Source organism: Suncus etruscus, chromosome 2, assembly GCF_024139225.1.
Source record: "Suncus etruscus isolate mSunEtr1 chromosome 2, mSunEtr1.pri.cur, whole genome shotgun sequence".
NCBI lineage: Eukaryota > Metazoa > Chordata > Mammalia > Eulipotyphla > Soricidae > Suncus > Suncus etruscus.
Window position 1 is genome coordinate 67,445,765 of NC_064849.1, and position 13,341 is coordinate 67,459,105.

General features: G+C 37.6%; 1 gene segment (V, D, J or C); it reads right to left on the bottom strand.

Moving 5' to 3' along the window:
• Positions 1 to 8,888: 8,888 nt before the first annotated feature.
• Positions 8,889 to 9,430, bottom strand: LOC126001732 (T cell receptor alpha variable 22-like). The segment is given in 2 exon segments: positions 8,889 to 9,196; positions 9,382 to 9,430. Coding segments are annotated over 2 exon segments (357 nt in total).
• Between the last annotated feature and the right edge of the window lie 3,911 nt (positions 9,431 to 13,341).

Sequence of the window (13,341 nt, forward strand, 5' to 3'; positions counted from 1 at the left end):
TCTCTAATAGATAAGAGCTCTTATTATTTATTTATTTATTTAATATGTAAGATTTCCCCTTTATTTAGTGTGCCTTTGCAGGGGAAAATGGTGCTACATTATATTGTCAGTGTATTTGGGGGTGGGCAGGAGGAATAACAGAAACAGGTCCCATACCCAAAAATGATAAAAAAAAGGGGGGGGGAATAAAAATGTATGTGCTCACAAATGTATATGTAGGACAGACATTTAAAAAATAAATAAATTGAAAAATAAATAAATAAAGGAAAAAGGAATAAAAGTGGTGCAAAAGACTACCTTACATTTGGGGGAGAGCAGGTAAAGAGGTGGTGTATTACAGGTCTTATGCCTATGTTGGAAGTACAGTTTTTCCCATTGTCTTTTGGGTTTTTCTTGTGGAGTGTGGGTTCCCAGGGATCTTTCTATCACACCCCCTGACCTTCTTCAGATTGGTAAGAATTTGCGGGAGGGAGGTCTTGGAAGAGTTCTTGCATTGGGGATACTTTTGGGCGCCTAGGTCCGGTTTCAAGAAACAGTCCACGTTAGGGGAAGTTGGTAGGGAGGGCTGCGTCGCATAAGTCCACAAGGGGGTTGGCTGTCTTTTCTTGCAGGAGAAGAGGTGTGGGTTTATCTGGGTGTCCCCTCGCCTGGGTGCAGGGTACTGGTTCGTTGGGTAGGAGGTCGATCTTGATGCCTAATAGAATAAGGACTGAGGGTGGAGAGTTTTAATATGGTGGGAGATCTGGATGGGATTGAGGGGTGAAGGGATAGTTGGATTTCCGGAGGGGAGAAAGGGGAAGGTATATTAGAGGGGTATGAAGGGAGAGAAAAGAGAAAATACCTTAGAAAGAAAGGGGGAAGGGAACGGGAAAAAAAGTAAAGAGAAGAATAGAAAAGAGAAAAAATGAAGGAAAAAAAAGTGGTAAGAAGAGAGTAGAGAATAGCAAGTGAATGCTGGTTTGGTTGAATGTGTTCGATGAATAGAGCCTGTAGTTTAAGTCTGTACTTCGCAGTTATTGCTTCGGTGGTCTGATTGGTCTCATGCTTCAATTCCTAAGAGAAGGTATAACCTAGAGATAAAATGTATGTTAAAGAGTTTTCTCCAGACCATCTCGTAGTGCAAGCAAGGTATGGTATCTCGTGTGGAATCCTGAGTTTCCATCTTAGTTTGTCCGCCTTTTGTATCCAAAGGTGCCTGTGAACAAAGAAGCTGAGAGGTTATTTAAAATATAGTAGGATAAAGGCATTAAAACATAGTGTTATGGCATGTTTCCATTGCAGTCAGTGATTTCCCGTGGTGTTCTATACCTGTGTTCCTGTATACGATCTCTAAGGGATTATTGTGGGCCTTTGTTGTAGAAGTCTGATTACATACCTGTTCTCTCTATGCTGTTGTTTCTGTTGTTGCTGTTTTCTTTGTGGTATAATGTGTAGTCAAGAATTTGCGTTGTTTCTTTTTCCTGTATTTTGGACACTGCTCCCAAGTATATATTGACTATTACAGTGTTTGGAGTTTCTACCCTGTTAAACCCTGTTATTTGATTGTTAGGTATTAGTTGTGCATCAAGTATATGTTCTAGGTGCTTCAGAATAGTGCTACCATTCTGTGTTTATCTTTTGTCTTCTGACTTACTTCGTTTAACATAACATGATCTAGGTCCATCCACGTTGCTGCAAAGTCTGTGATTGTATCATTTCTAACTGCCATGTAATATTCCATTGTGTATATGTACCACATCTTAATGATCCATTCATCTGTTGTTGGACATCGAGGTTGGTTCCAAGATTTGGCTATTATACTGAGTGCTGCGATAAATAATGGGGTGCATACGTATTTTGGAATGAAAGTCCTTCCATCTTGGGGGTATATGCCTAGGAGCGCAATTGCTGGGTCAAATGGCAGCTCAATTCTGAGTTCTTTGACCACTCTCCAGACTTTCCTCCATAGGTGTTGGACCAGGGGGCATTCCCACCAGCAGTGGATGAGAGTTCCTTTCATACCACATCCCCGCCAACAAAGGTTGTTTCCATTATTTTTGATGTGAGCCATCCTCACTGGTGTAAGGTGGTATCTCATTGTTGTCTTGATTTGGATCTCCCTGATGATGAGTGAAGGTGAGCATGTTTTCATGTGTTTGTTGGCCATCCTTCTGTCTTCCTCAGAGAAGTGTCTATTCATTTCATCTCCCCATTTTTTATGGCTTTATTTGGTTTTGGGGGGCTCAGCTTTCTGAGTGTTTTGTATGTTCTAGATATCAGCCCTTTATCTGATATGTCAAGTGAAAATATTTTTTCCCATTCTGTTAACTGTCTTCTTGCATTAAGTAGGGTTTCCTTTGCCATGCAGAAGCTTTTAAGTTTAATGTAGTCCCATTTCTTTATATTTGATGCTAACGTTCTTGCCATTGGTGATCCATTCTCAAAGACCTTTTTGATATATAGGTCTTCGAGTGTTCTGCCTATTTTATTCTCGATAAACTTTATAGATTCAGGTCTGATTTCAAGGTCTTTGATCCATTTTGAGTTAAGTTTTGTATAAGGGGTGAGGTATGGGTCAATCTTCACTTTCGTACATGTGGTTTTCCAGTAGTACCAACACCATTTGTTGAATAGACTTCCTTTGTTCCATTTCAGGTTCTTACCTCTTTTATCAAATATTAGTTGGCTGTATATCTTGGGGTTTATGTCTGGGAATTCTGTTCTGACCCACTGGTCTGAGGTCCTGTCTCTGTTCCAGTACCATGCTGTTTTGACTACTATGGCTTTATAGTATAGTTTCAAGTTAGGTAAGGAGATGCCTCCCAGATTTTTGTTTTTCAGTATGTTTTTGGCTATCCTGGGTCTTTTGTGGTTCCAGATAAATTTTGTGATTAATTGTTCTATTTCTTTAAAGAATGGTGTCTGGATTTGGATAGGGATTGCATTAAATCTATATAGTAGTTTGGGTAGGATAGTCATTTTGACTATGTTAATTCTACCTATCCATGAGCATGGGATGTTCTTCCAATTCTTTAGATCGTCTTCAATTTCTTTCTGAAGCGTTTTGAAGTTTCCCTGGTATAGGTCTTTCACTTCCCTTGTAAGGTTGATTCCTAGGTACCTGATATTTTTTGATACTATTTTAAATGGTATTGTATTTTTAATCTCTCTCTCCTCGATTTCGTTGTTTGAATATAGAAACACTACTGTCTTTTGTGTATTGACTTTGTATCCAGACACTTTGCTGTATTGGTTAATTGTTTCTAGGAGTTTTACTGTGGACTCTTTAGAATTTTCTATGTATATCATCTGCAAATAGAGATAGCTTGTGTTCCTCTTTCCCAATTTGGATTCCTTTGATTCCCTTCTCTTGTCGGATTGCTATTGCTAGGACTTCTAAGGTTATATTGAATCAGAGTGGAGAGAGTGGACAGCCTTGCCTAGTTCCTGACCTTAATGGAAATGCTTCTAGTTTCTCGCCATTAAGTATAATGTTGGCTGTAGGCTTTTCATAGATAGCTGTGACTATCTTGAGGAAGGTTCCTTCTAACCCTATTTTGCTGAGTATCTTTAACATGAAGGGGTGTTGGATTTTGTCAAATGCCTTCTCTGCATCGATTGATATGATCATGTGGTTTTTGTTTTTCTTATTGTTGATGTGATGTATAATGTTGATTGATTTGCGTATGTTGAACCAACCTTGCATTCCTGGTATAAATCCCACTTGGTCATGATGTATGATCTTTTTGATGAAGTGCTGGATTCGGTTTGCTAAGATTTTGTTGAGTATCTTTGCATCTATGTTCATTAGTGAGATTGGTCTGTAGTTTTCTTTCTTGGTGGTATCTTTGCCATCTTTGGGAATGAGTGTGATATTTGCCTCATAGAAGGAGTTAGGGAGGATTCCTGTTTTTTCTATGGCTTGGAAGAGCCTATGGAAAAGTGGTAGTAAATCTTCCCAGAATGTTTGGTAGAATTCACCTGTAAATTCATCTGGGCCTGGTCTTTTGTTCTTAGGGAGTTTTTTAATTACATCTTCAATTTCCTCTGAGGTGATTGGTCTGTTTAGGCTTTCTAGTTCTTCCTTTTCCAGTCTTGGAAGAGGGTGTTTGTCCAAGAATCTGTCAATTTCTTCTGGGTTCTCTATCTTAGCTGAGTATAGTTGTTCATAATATGATCTTATGATATGTTGTATTTCTTGGGGTTCTGTTGTAATCTCTCCCCTTTCATTTGTGATCCTACTGATTTGGGAGTTTTCCCTCTTCTTTTTGGTGAGTTTTGCCAGTGGCTTGTCTATCTTGTTTATTTTTTCGAAAAACCAACTCCTGGTCTCATTGATTTTTTTGTATTGTTTCCTTAGTTTCTATGTTGTTTATTTCTGATCTGGTTTTTATTATTTCTTGCTTTCTGGTCATGGTTGGATTTCTCTGTTGCTGTTGTTCCAATTCTTTTAGGTGATCTTTTAAACTGTTGGTTTTGTTATTTTCTTGTTTCTTGACATAGGCCTGTATTGCTATGAGTTTCCCCCTAATTACTGCTTTTGCTGTGTCCCACAAATTTTGACATGTTGTCTCTTCATTGTCATTTGTCTCAAGGAATCTTTTTATTTCTTCCTTGAGTTGCTCTTTGATCCAGCTGTTGTTGAGCAGCATGTTGTTTAATCTCCAGGTATTAGTTTTTCTCCATTGTTTCTTCTTGATGTCAATTTTGAGTTCTGTTGCATAGTGATCTGAAAGGGTACTTCTAATGATCCTTACCTTTGTGGTCTTATATAGGTTGGTTTTGTATCCCAAGACATGGTCTATTCTGGAGAAGGTTCCATGTGGGCTTGAGAAGAATGTGTATTCTGCTTTCTGGGGATGGAGGGCTCTATATAAGTCTATTAGCCCTAAATCTTCTAATTTTTCATTTAGAGCTCTTATTTCTTTGCTATTTTTCTGTTTGGTGGATCTGTCCAGTGGTGATAGTGGAGTATTGAGGTCCCCTACTACTATCACATTTCCCTTCATGTGTTTCTCCAGGTTTACGAGCAGTTGCCTCACATATTTTGCTGACTCTACATTGGGTGCATAGATATTGACCAGGGTTAGTGTTTCTTGATCTAATGTTTCCCTGATCAGTAAGTAGTGACCCTCTTTATCTCTGACCACTTTCTTGAGGTTGAATGCAATTTGGTCTGATATAAGAATGGCTGTCCCTGCTCTTTTTTGTTTTCCATTGGCCTGAATAATTACTTTCCATCCTTTGATTCTAAGCCTATACTTATCCTGTAACTGTAGGTGTGTTTCTTGTAGACAGCAGAAGTCCGGTTTATTTTTCCTAATCCAGTTCTCTACTATGTGTCTTTTAATTGGAGAGTTTAGTCCATTAACATTTAGGGAGATTATTGAGAGAGAGGACTGTTGTGCATTTGTGTTGTGTAGGGTGGCTTTTGTTACAATCGGGGGTTTGGATTGTGTAATTCATCTCTGAGTAGGTCGTTTAGGATCGGCTTTGTTTGCACAAATAGCTCTAGTTCGGTCTTGTTTGAAAATGTTTTCAGTCTGTTCTCCCATATGAATGATAATTTTGCCGGGTATTGGACTCTAGGTTGGAAGTTTCTTTCATTCAGTCGTTTAAATATGTCATTCCACTGTCTCCTTGCTTGAATTATTTTGATTGGGAGATCTGGTTTGATTCTTATGTCCCTACCTTTGTATTTGAGGGTTTTTTTCTCTCTTATTGCCTTAAGAAGTTCCTCTTTCTCTTTGTTTTTTGCCATTTGGATTACTATATGTCTTGGTGTAGGTTTATTAGGATATATTTTACTAGGAACTCTCTTGATTTCCTGGATTTGCCCTGAAGTTTCATTCCAAAGGGTGGGGAAGTTCTCTGCTATTATCTCTCTGACTACTTGTTCTTCCCCTTTCCCTATTTCCTCCCCTTCTGGTATACCCACGATTCTTAGATTGTTTCTTTTGTCCTTGTTCATTAGGTACTGGACTTTTCCTTCCAGTGCTTTGCCTTTTATTTCTTTGTTGGTTTCTTGTTCATTTTTTGTTTGCAGTTTTCCTTCGAGTTCTTCGATGTGTTTCTCCAACTCTGTGTTTCTGCTAGTAAGGCTTGTTACTTTGTCTGTTAATTCCTTCACTTCTTTTTGTATGGACTCTCTCATACTCTTTAACATTTCTTCTTTAATTTGGGTGATTCGTTCCTCCATAGATATCTTATACTTGGTAGCTAAAGTTTCTCTCATTTCTTTTATTAATTCTTGCGTTTCCTTCCTCTTTGCTGCTTTTAGGTCGCTTTCCCACAGATCTGTGCGTTTTGGCGGACTTGGAAGCTTGTTAGGGTTTGTCTCCGTATCTTCAGATCTTAGGGTTCTCTTTGATTTACCCATATTTCCTTGTGTTTATTGGTGTGCTTTGGAGTGCTGTTTCTTCCAATTTCAGTCTGTTTTGATCCCCTGTGGTGTGGGAATGGGTCCCCTCCCTGAGGGTGGATCTAGTAGTACTGTTGGGTGGGCTTGCTGCAGTTTGGCTCCTCTTGTGCTCTTTCTGTGGCCTGATTAGTTGCTTTTCCCTATTGTTGTCAGCTATTTCTGGAAGGCAGGAGATACCCGGCGGGGGGCGGGGCACGCTCACGCAGTCCGCGTGGGTGAGCGGAACTTCCCTACCTTCCCGTGGGCAAAGGAACCCCAGCAGGAGCAGGGCAGCCGTTCGCGGGGTCGGAGTAGGTGGGCAGGGCTTCCCTACCTTCCAGGGGACACAGGAACCCCAGCAGGAGCGAAGGGGCAGGTGGGTGGGGCTTCCTTACCTTCCCTGGGGTATGGGAACCCCAGCAGGAGAAAGGCAGCCATTCGCGCGGTTGGGGCGGGCGGGTGGGGCTTCCTTACCTTCCCGGGGGTATGGGAGCCCCAGCAGGAGGAAGGCAGCCATTCATGCGGTCGGGATGGGCCCCTTTAAATAAAAATTTTAAAAGAAAAAATGAGAAGTTATATACAATGAAATTAATAATAGACAAAATTTCTGCATACATATACACAAGTATCTATTGCCCAAAAATAAATTATACAAGTGGGTGAAAAGCTTAGTGAAAGATGAAGCAGAAATAAGGTCAGAAAGGTCTGTCCTAATGCAGTTAGGAAAGTCACTACCACAGATTTTGCTAAAAAAAGGTCACAATTTGAAAGTTTGATTTGATGTCAAGTTATTTCATTTTCCTCTAAACTGTCCATGGGATTCTGAAATGCCAACCATTATTTTCACCTATTATGGCACATGGTGGGTGGACAGTGGCATTGCGAGTATAAACGATGCTATGAAAATTGTTGTTTTATCTCAATGAAAATAGCAGATAGAATGGCAGAAAATTTCTACTGTTAGAATTTTCATTTTAAAAATAGAACTATTTAATTGTTCTGTTGTTAGTATATAAAGATGGTGTCTTAAAGGTGTATACACAAAATGTAATATTATAATGAAGTATTACTTCAATGAAAATATCTTAAGGGGCTGAGCAATATACAATAGGTAAAATGTTTACATTGTACATGGCCTACCTGATCATGGGTATTCCATATGGTCTACCCTCATATAGAGGGTAGGAGTAACCCATAGCATGGTCTGATGTGTCACAAAAATTTCAAAACAAAAAATATTATTTCTTAAAACAATAAAACAACTCAATAAAAAATGAATTGTAGAAATGAGTTAATGAATGGCTGCACTAATATACAAAGCAATAATATCCTTTATTACACAAAAAGATTGTCCTGGACTTTCACTTTCTTCTTCCAAGTAAGCTTGTACATTCAAAATTCACAGACAGAACTAAGACTATGAACATAAGTGAGAAAAAATTAAATAGAAAATTTGTAATCATTATTCATAAATCAGAAAAAGTGTCATGAGGTAATAAAATACAAAGATTTATTTTAAAATAGTATTATTTGGCAACACATTGTAATGAACAATTAATTACACAACAAAGTTTAAGCATTAAAAATTTATAGAAAACCATAGGTAACTATTGATGATAATTCTTGACAATATTTAGTGAAATTTTTTCACAAATAAAATATTCACAAAAGTATGCTTTTATAACTTCATGTCACTTACCATAATAGAAAGTAATGACAGGTACTATTAATAGAGCTTATGTGTCCAGTGAGATCATTTTCTATGTTTTAGTTTTATGACTCTGTATTAAATTTTAAATGTGATTTAAAGCACTAACATTCTATTTTTTGTTTATTTGTTTGGTTGGTTCATTTTGGGGCCACATCCAGTGGCACTCAGGGCTTAGTCTTGGTTCTGTGCTCTGAAGTCCCTCCTGGCAGGCATTGGGCACCATATTCAATGCTGGGATTCAAACCACTGTCTATTCAAATCAGCTTCGTGCAAGGCAAATGCCCTACTGCTGTGCTATCACTCCAGTTCGCTTATTAAAAAATACTTTCCTTATTTATGAGAAAAGTTAATTTCAAATTTTTGTGTAAATTCATTAAAATATTTCTTTTCCCTATCTGATGTTTAATATTCTCCTTTCTTTGTCTTTGACTTTAGGCATGAAGTTACAATACTCTTAATAATAGGGGTTCACATATACAATGTACCAATGCCACATGTTCCTTCAGAATAGCCCTCCTCAATCTAACCCCCATTGAAATATTTGTAACTTCCCATGAGGATAGTATACTTAGCATTGAAGCAACACATATTTCTGTTTCCTGTAACAAAACTTGTTGAGAACTCCGATGTCTCTCTGGTATGCTATACTATGAAATATCTATACATTTATTTCACAATAATTTATCAGTAAAGATTGATGCCACACCTATAATGTTTTATAGGGTCCCAGCTTGCCTCCAAGCTCTTGTATACAAGCTATTGTGAGCCATCCTGCCACCTGAAGGTTGTAGTTTGGGTTCAGGCTGCAGCTGACTTAGGAACACTGTGCTGCACTGCACAGAAGTAGGTGGCTGAGTCCTGCAGTTGGACGGCTGTGATGCTCAGGGTGCTATACCGTTCCTTAAATTCCATTGTGACACTTAATCTTCCACTCTCCTTTGTCCCTGAAGTGATGTAAAATAGGTTGATGAGGCTTCCCTGGAGATTCTGTAAGAACCACTGAACATTATTTGCTGTGGACGAAAAGTTGCATCTCAGTGTAGAACTGGTTCCCTCCTGGAGACTCAGAAATGAGGGACTCTGCTCCACCTTCATCCCTCTCAACACTGCTTAGAGAGAGAAAAAATACATACTCACAAGGATGGAATGACCCTTCTGAACCTCTTAACTATCCCAGAAATACCCCCTGTGATATAGGACTCTGTAGGAGTTCTGTGTCAGCCACCCCTCCTCTTCCTCACAGTTGGCTATGAACGCTCTTCTGACTAGCCTCTGGGAGCCCCCAACTCACAGCAAAATTGGACCCAGAAGAGCACAAGAAGAGCTCCCCAGCGTTTCATGGTCCCTTGTCCTGTTGCCTAGGTAAACTGCACACTGTTCTGAAAAGTATCCATCTACAGAACTAGGTCAGTGTTCTTTGTAGAATCATTCAGTTCCAACACCATTGCGAACCAATTGTCTCTGAACTCTATCATTCACCTGACAGGAAACTCCACCCACGGAGTTCACAGGAGACCACACAGGAAAGTCTCCAGAACTGTGGGCACAAACTGAGCAGGGAATAAGAGAACTTTTCCCAATATATGAAGTGATGAGATTACTTTCAGTTAAAATATTTTGTAAACTCACTTTTAGAAGAGGAGACGATGCTTTGTTGGCTGATGAGTGACTCTGTGAGTGGGGAGAATGTTTCAACTGATTTAATTGGAATCTAGAAAGAGAGTGACACCATTTAAAAACTGTTTATTGGGGCATATAATTTAAATTTTAGTTATTAAAAAGCTTTACATAGAAAAAATGTATATACTTAATTATATATTAAGGTTAATAAATTACTATATATATTATATATATTAAGGTTAATATATTTTCTGAAATCAGGAGAGTAGTAGAAACCCAACTGGGCTAGAAATTTCTTTCATAATTATTATTTTTTAGAACAAACTTAATTTCTGACTGTTTCAGCCCAATCTGTTCTGCAGTATCGATCCACATAGCTCATTCTGAAAGGTCACATGGTACCAGAAAACCTAAATATTGGTCTTTCTCTCTCCTTCTCTTTGTAATCTATCTCCCCTATCCCTTTTTTCTCTTCTCATTGACCTGCTATATATAATGTCTAATAATATTCCTATAACTACACATCTGCTCAGAGATTTAGCCTCAGTATAGATTTGTAGAGGGATTGAATACAGCATGCTACAATTCCCATTGTGGTTTTTTGTATTTTATGAGCTTTATGTTCCTTAAATATACTGAAATTTTTTTAAATAATATCTTTATTCAAGCACCATGATTCCAAACATGTTTGTAGTTGGGTTTTAGTCATAAAAAACGAACACCAACCTAGACCAGTGCAAGCTTCCCACCACCAATGCACCCCATATCCCTCCTACCCCACCATTGTAATGACAAATTGGTTCCCTCTCTCTTGATCTATGCTCTCTATAATTGGTTGAGTCACAATTTTTTCTGAGCTCCTTTCTAAACAGTTCATCTCTTTCTTTTATATCTTAGAGTACCCTCTAGTGGTCTGACCAAGCAAACACTGACAGTGTTAAAAGTCAAGCCATAAAAGGGAAAGAATACTTGCAACCCAAATATATAGGAGTTTATAGTTAGAATATATAAGAAAACCGGCCAATAAAACAGCATTTTAAAAATGCTCTTTTAAAATGTTTTAAAGTGCTTTTTTTTTAAATGTTAGCCTAATTGTCCAGGGAAATACTTCAAAAGACTAGTGAGCATGTCTTGTATACAGGAAGTTCCATTTTAATGCTCAGCACCACGTGATTTGCCACGCACCTCATGGAATGAGCCCCGAGCAAGAGTTAAAAGTAACCCCAGATCACCAACTGGTTTGACCTCAGAAGAAGCAAATAGTTGATAAAGGAGCAAAATAGATAATTTCCCACACAAGAACCTCAAAAGACAAATACATGAAAAATGCTCAATCTGACAAATCTCAGGAAATATAGATCAAATAAACAATGAGACATTATTGCATGAACATGTCAAATTGATTATTATGAAAAGCACAAAGTTCTTTTTAGATTTTCTTTTGTTGTGTTTTTTTGATAACCTGTTTACCATTTATTTATTTATTTATTTGTTACTAAAGTAAATTATTTCAGGTCTGCCAAGTAGTGACAATTCAGGGACAATGGTGGAGAAGTATTATACCAGTTGTAGAGATTAACACTGGTATTGAAATATGGAATAGCAGAAACAAATGTATTATGAATTACTTTGTAAACTGCAGTGTTTCATGCAATAATAAAAAAGAATTATCTTACTTCACTGAATAAAAAGAAAATCGGATTAATATACTCATAAACTTTGTTTCTAGTCTCCACAAAAACTGTGCTGGTTGCCATAGGGAAAAGGAGGAATAGAGGGAAAGAAGCAGAATCCTTTGGTGCTGGGAAGATACTGAAACTTTAGCATTGGTATAATAAGTATTAAGCAAATAGAAAGGTACAAAGCTAAATGTATGAAATGCAACAGTAAGTGGGCCAATGAGAGATGATTTGAAATATGGAGTTATACATTTATTAAAATTTTAAAAATATGAACATTAACACTACCAAATGCTGGCAAGAATCAAAAGTCATAAGAAATTTATGTTTGATGGAGATGACATACTTTGCAATGCAGCTACTATGAGACAGTTTCATTGTTCCCTTACAACATAAGTATGATTGGTTGTGTTCAACCAAATGAGATGAAACTTCAGTGCAAACAAAAAAATTGTTAAAAAAATTTACAAATTTGGAAGCAATCAAAATTCTTCAGGAAATGAAAGAGAACAAATTGCTCAAACATACAAACAATGAAATATTATCTGGTTCTCAAAAATAGCTAGACAGTCAAGAAATGTCATAGAAGACACTTAGAGGAGTATTTGTAAGTTAAAACCAATCAGGGAAATCTAGATACTGTTTAATTTGAACCATATGACAATCTAAAAAAAGAGAAACATGCAAGAGGTAAGAAAAAGGAAGAGAACTTTTTAATAACAGAAAATATAACTGAAAGAGGACTAAAATGTCTTATTAATAAAAAGAGTTGATGAAATATTTATATACTGTTCTTAATTCAAAAAATAATCCCTCTATTTTTATTGTGATTAGAAAGGATTTGTTGCTTTACAGAGTTGGAAAACTAGAATTGGTCTGCTAAATACATTCTCAAAGAAAAGATAAAATCGTGCAATTTGCCGTTACACACATAGATCTGGATAATATCCTGCTGACTAAAGCCAATTAGAAGGAGAGGGACAGATACAGAATGATTCTTCACATCTGTGATGTAGGAAACAGTATAAGGGTCAAGTGTTATCAAAGGTCAAAAGTGTAAGTACATGAAGCATGTCTATATAACTGACTTATCAGGTTTGGTGCCAAAAGGTGGGAAACTGGAATATTGAGTGTGTTAGACTCTGATGGAAGACAGCAGATACTCTGGTAAGGCTGTTTTATTAGGACACTATGCATAAAACCATCAATAATACAGTACTGTAAACCAAACTTTAAAAATTAAATTTAGTGGGGCCGGAGAGATAGCACAGCGGCTGATCCAGGACCAGGACCTAAGGTGGTTGGTTCGAATCCTGGCATCCCATATGGTCCCCCATGCCTGCCAGGAGCTATTTCTGAGCAGATAACCTGGAGTAACCCCTGAGCACAGGGAAATGTAATGACATTTCTCACTTTGTAAAGTGGAGTCCCTTCACTTCTCTCTAGAAGCTGCACATTCCTGACTGCACAGGCAGCAGTACCTTACTTTTCAAAAAGGAACTGGTTCTCCCTTTCCCTGAACCTTTCCAAAGGGATGCTTCCTATGGCACACACTACACTAATGTGTCTTTTTATCTAAAGCCATTTGCAAGTCTTCATAACTCCAATGTTCTGATATCAATGTCTATAATTATGTTGCCACCACTACTGTTATCTATTTAATACAATGTTTATTGTTATTTATTGTATTCTTTGTGTTTGCATCCTTATATCTTATTTTTTGCTTTCCTTATATATAATTTTAGGGGGAACTGCATATTTGAGGACTACAGTGAAAAATGCCTGTGATTATTAATCATGTTTATCAAAGAATATGGAAAATATTTCTATAGACATTTTATATTTCATTTTTGTGTTTGTTTTGGCAAAGGGCCGCATCTGATGTGTGGCTTAACCCTGGAGACTTAATCCTGGTTGTGCTCAGGATCACTCTTGGCAGGGATCAAGGAAGC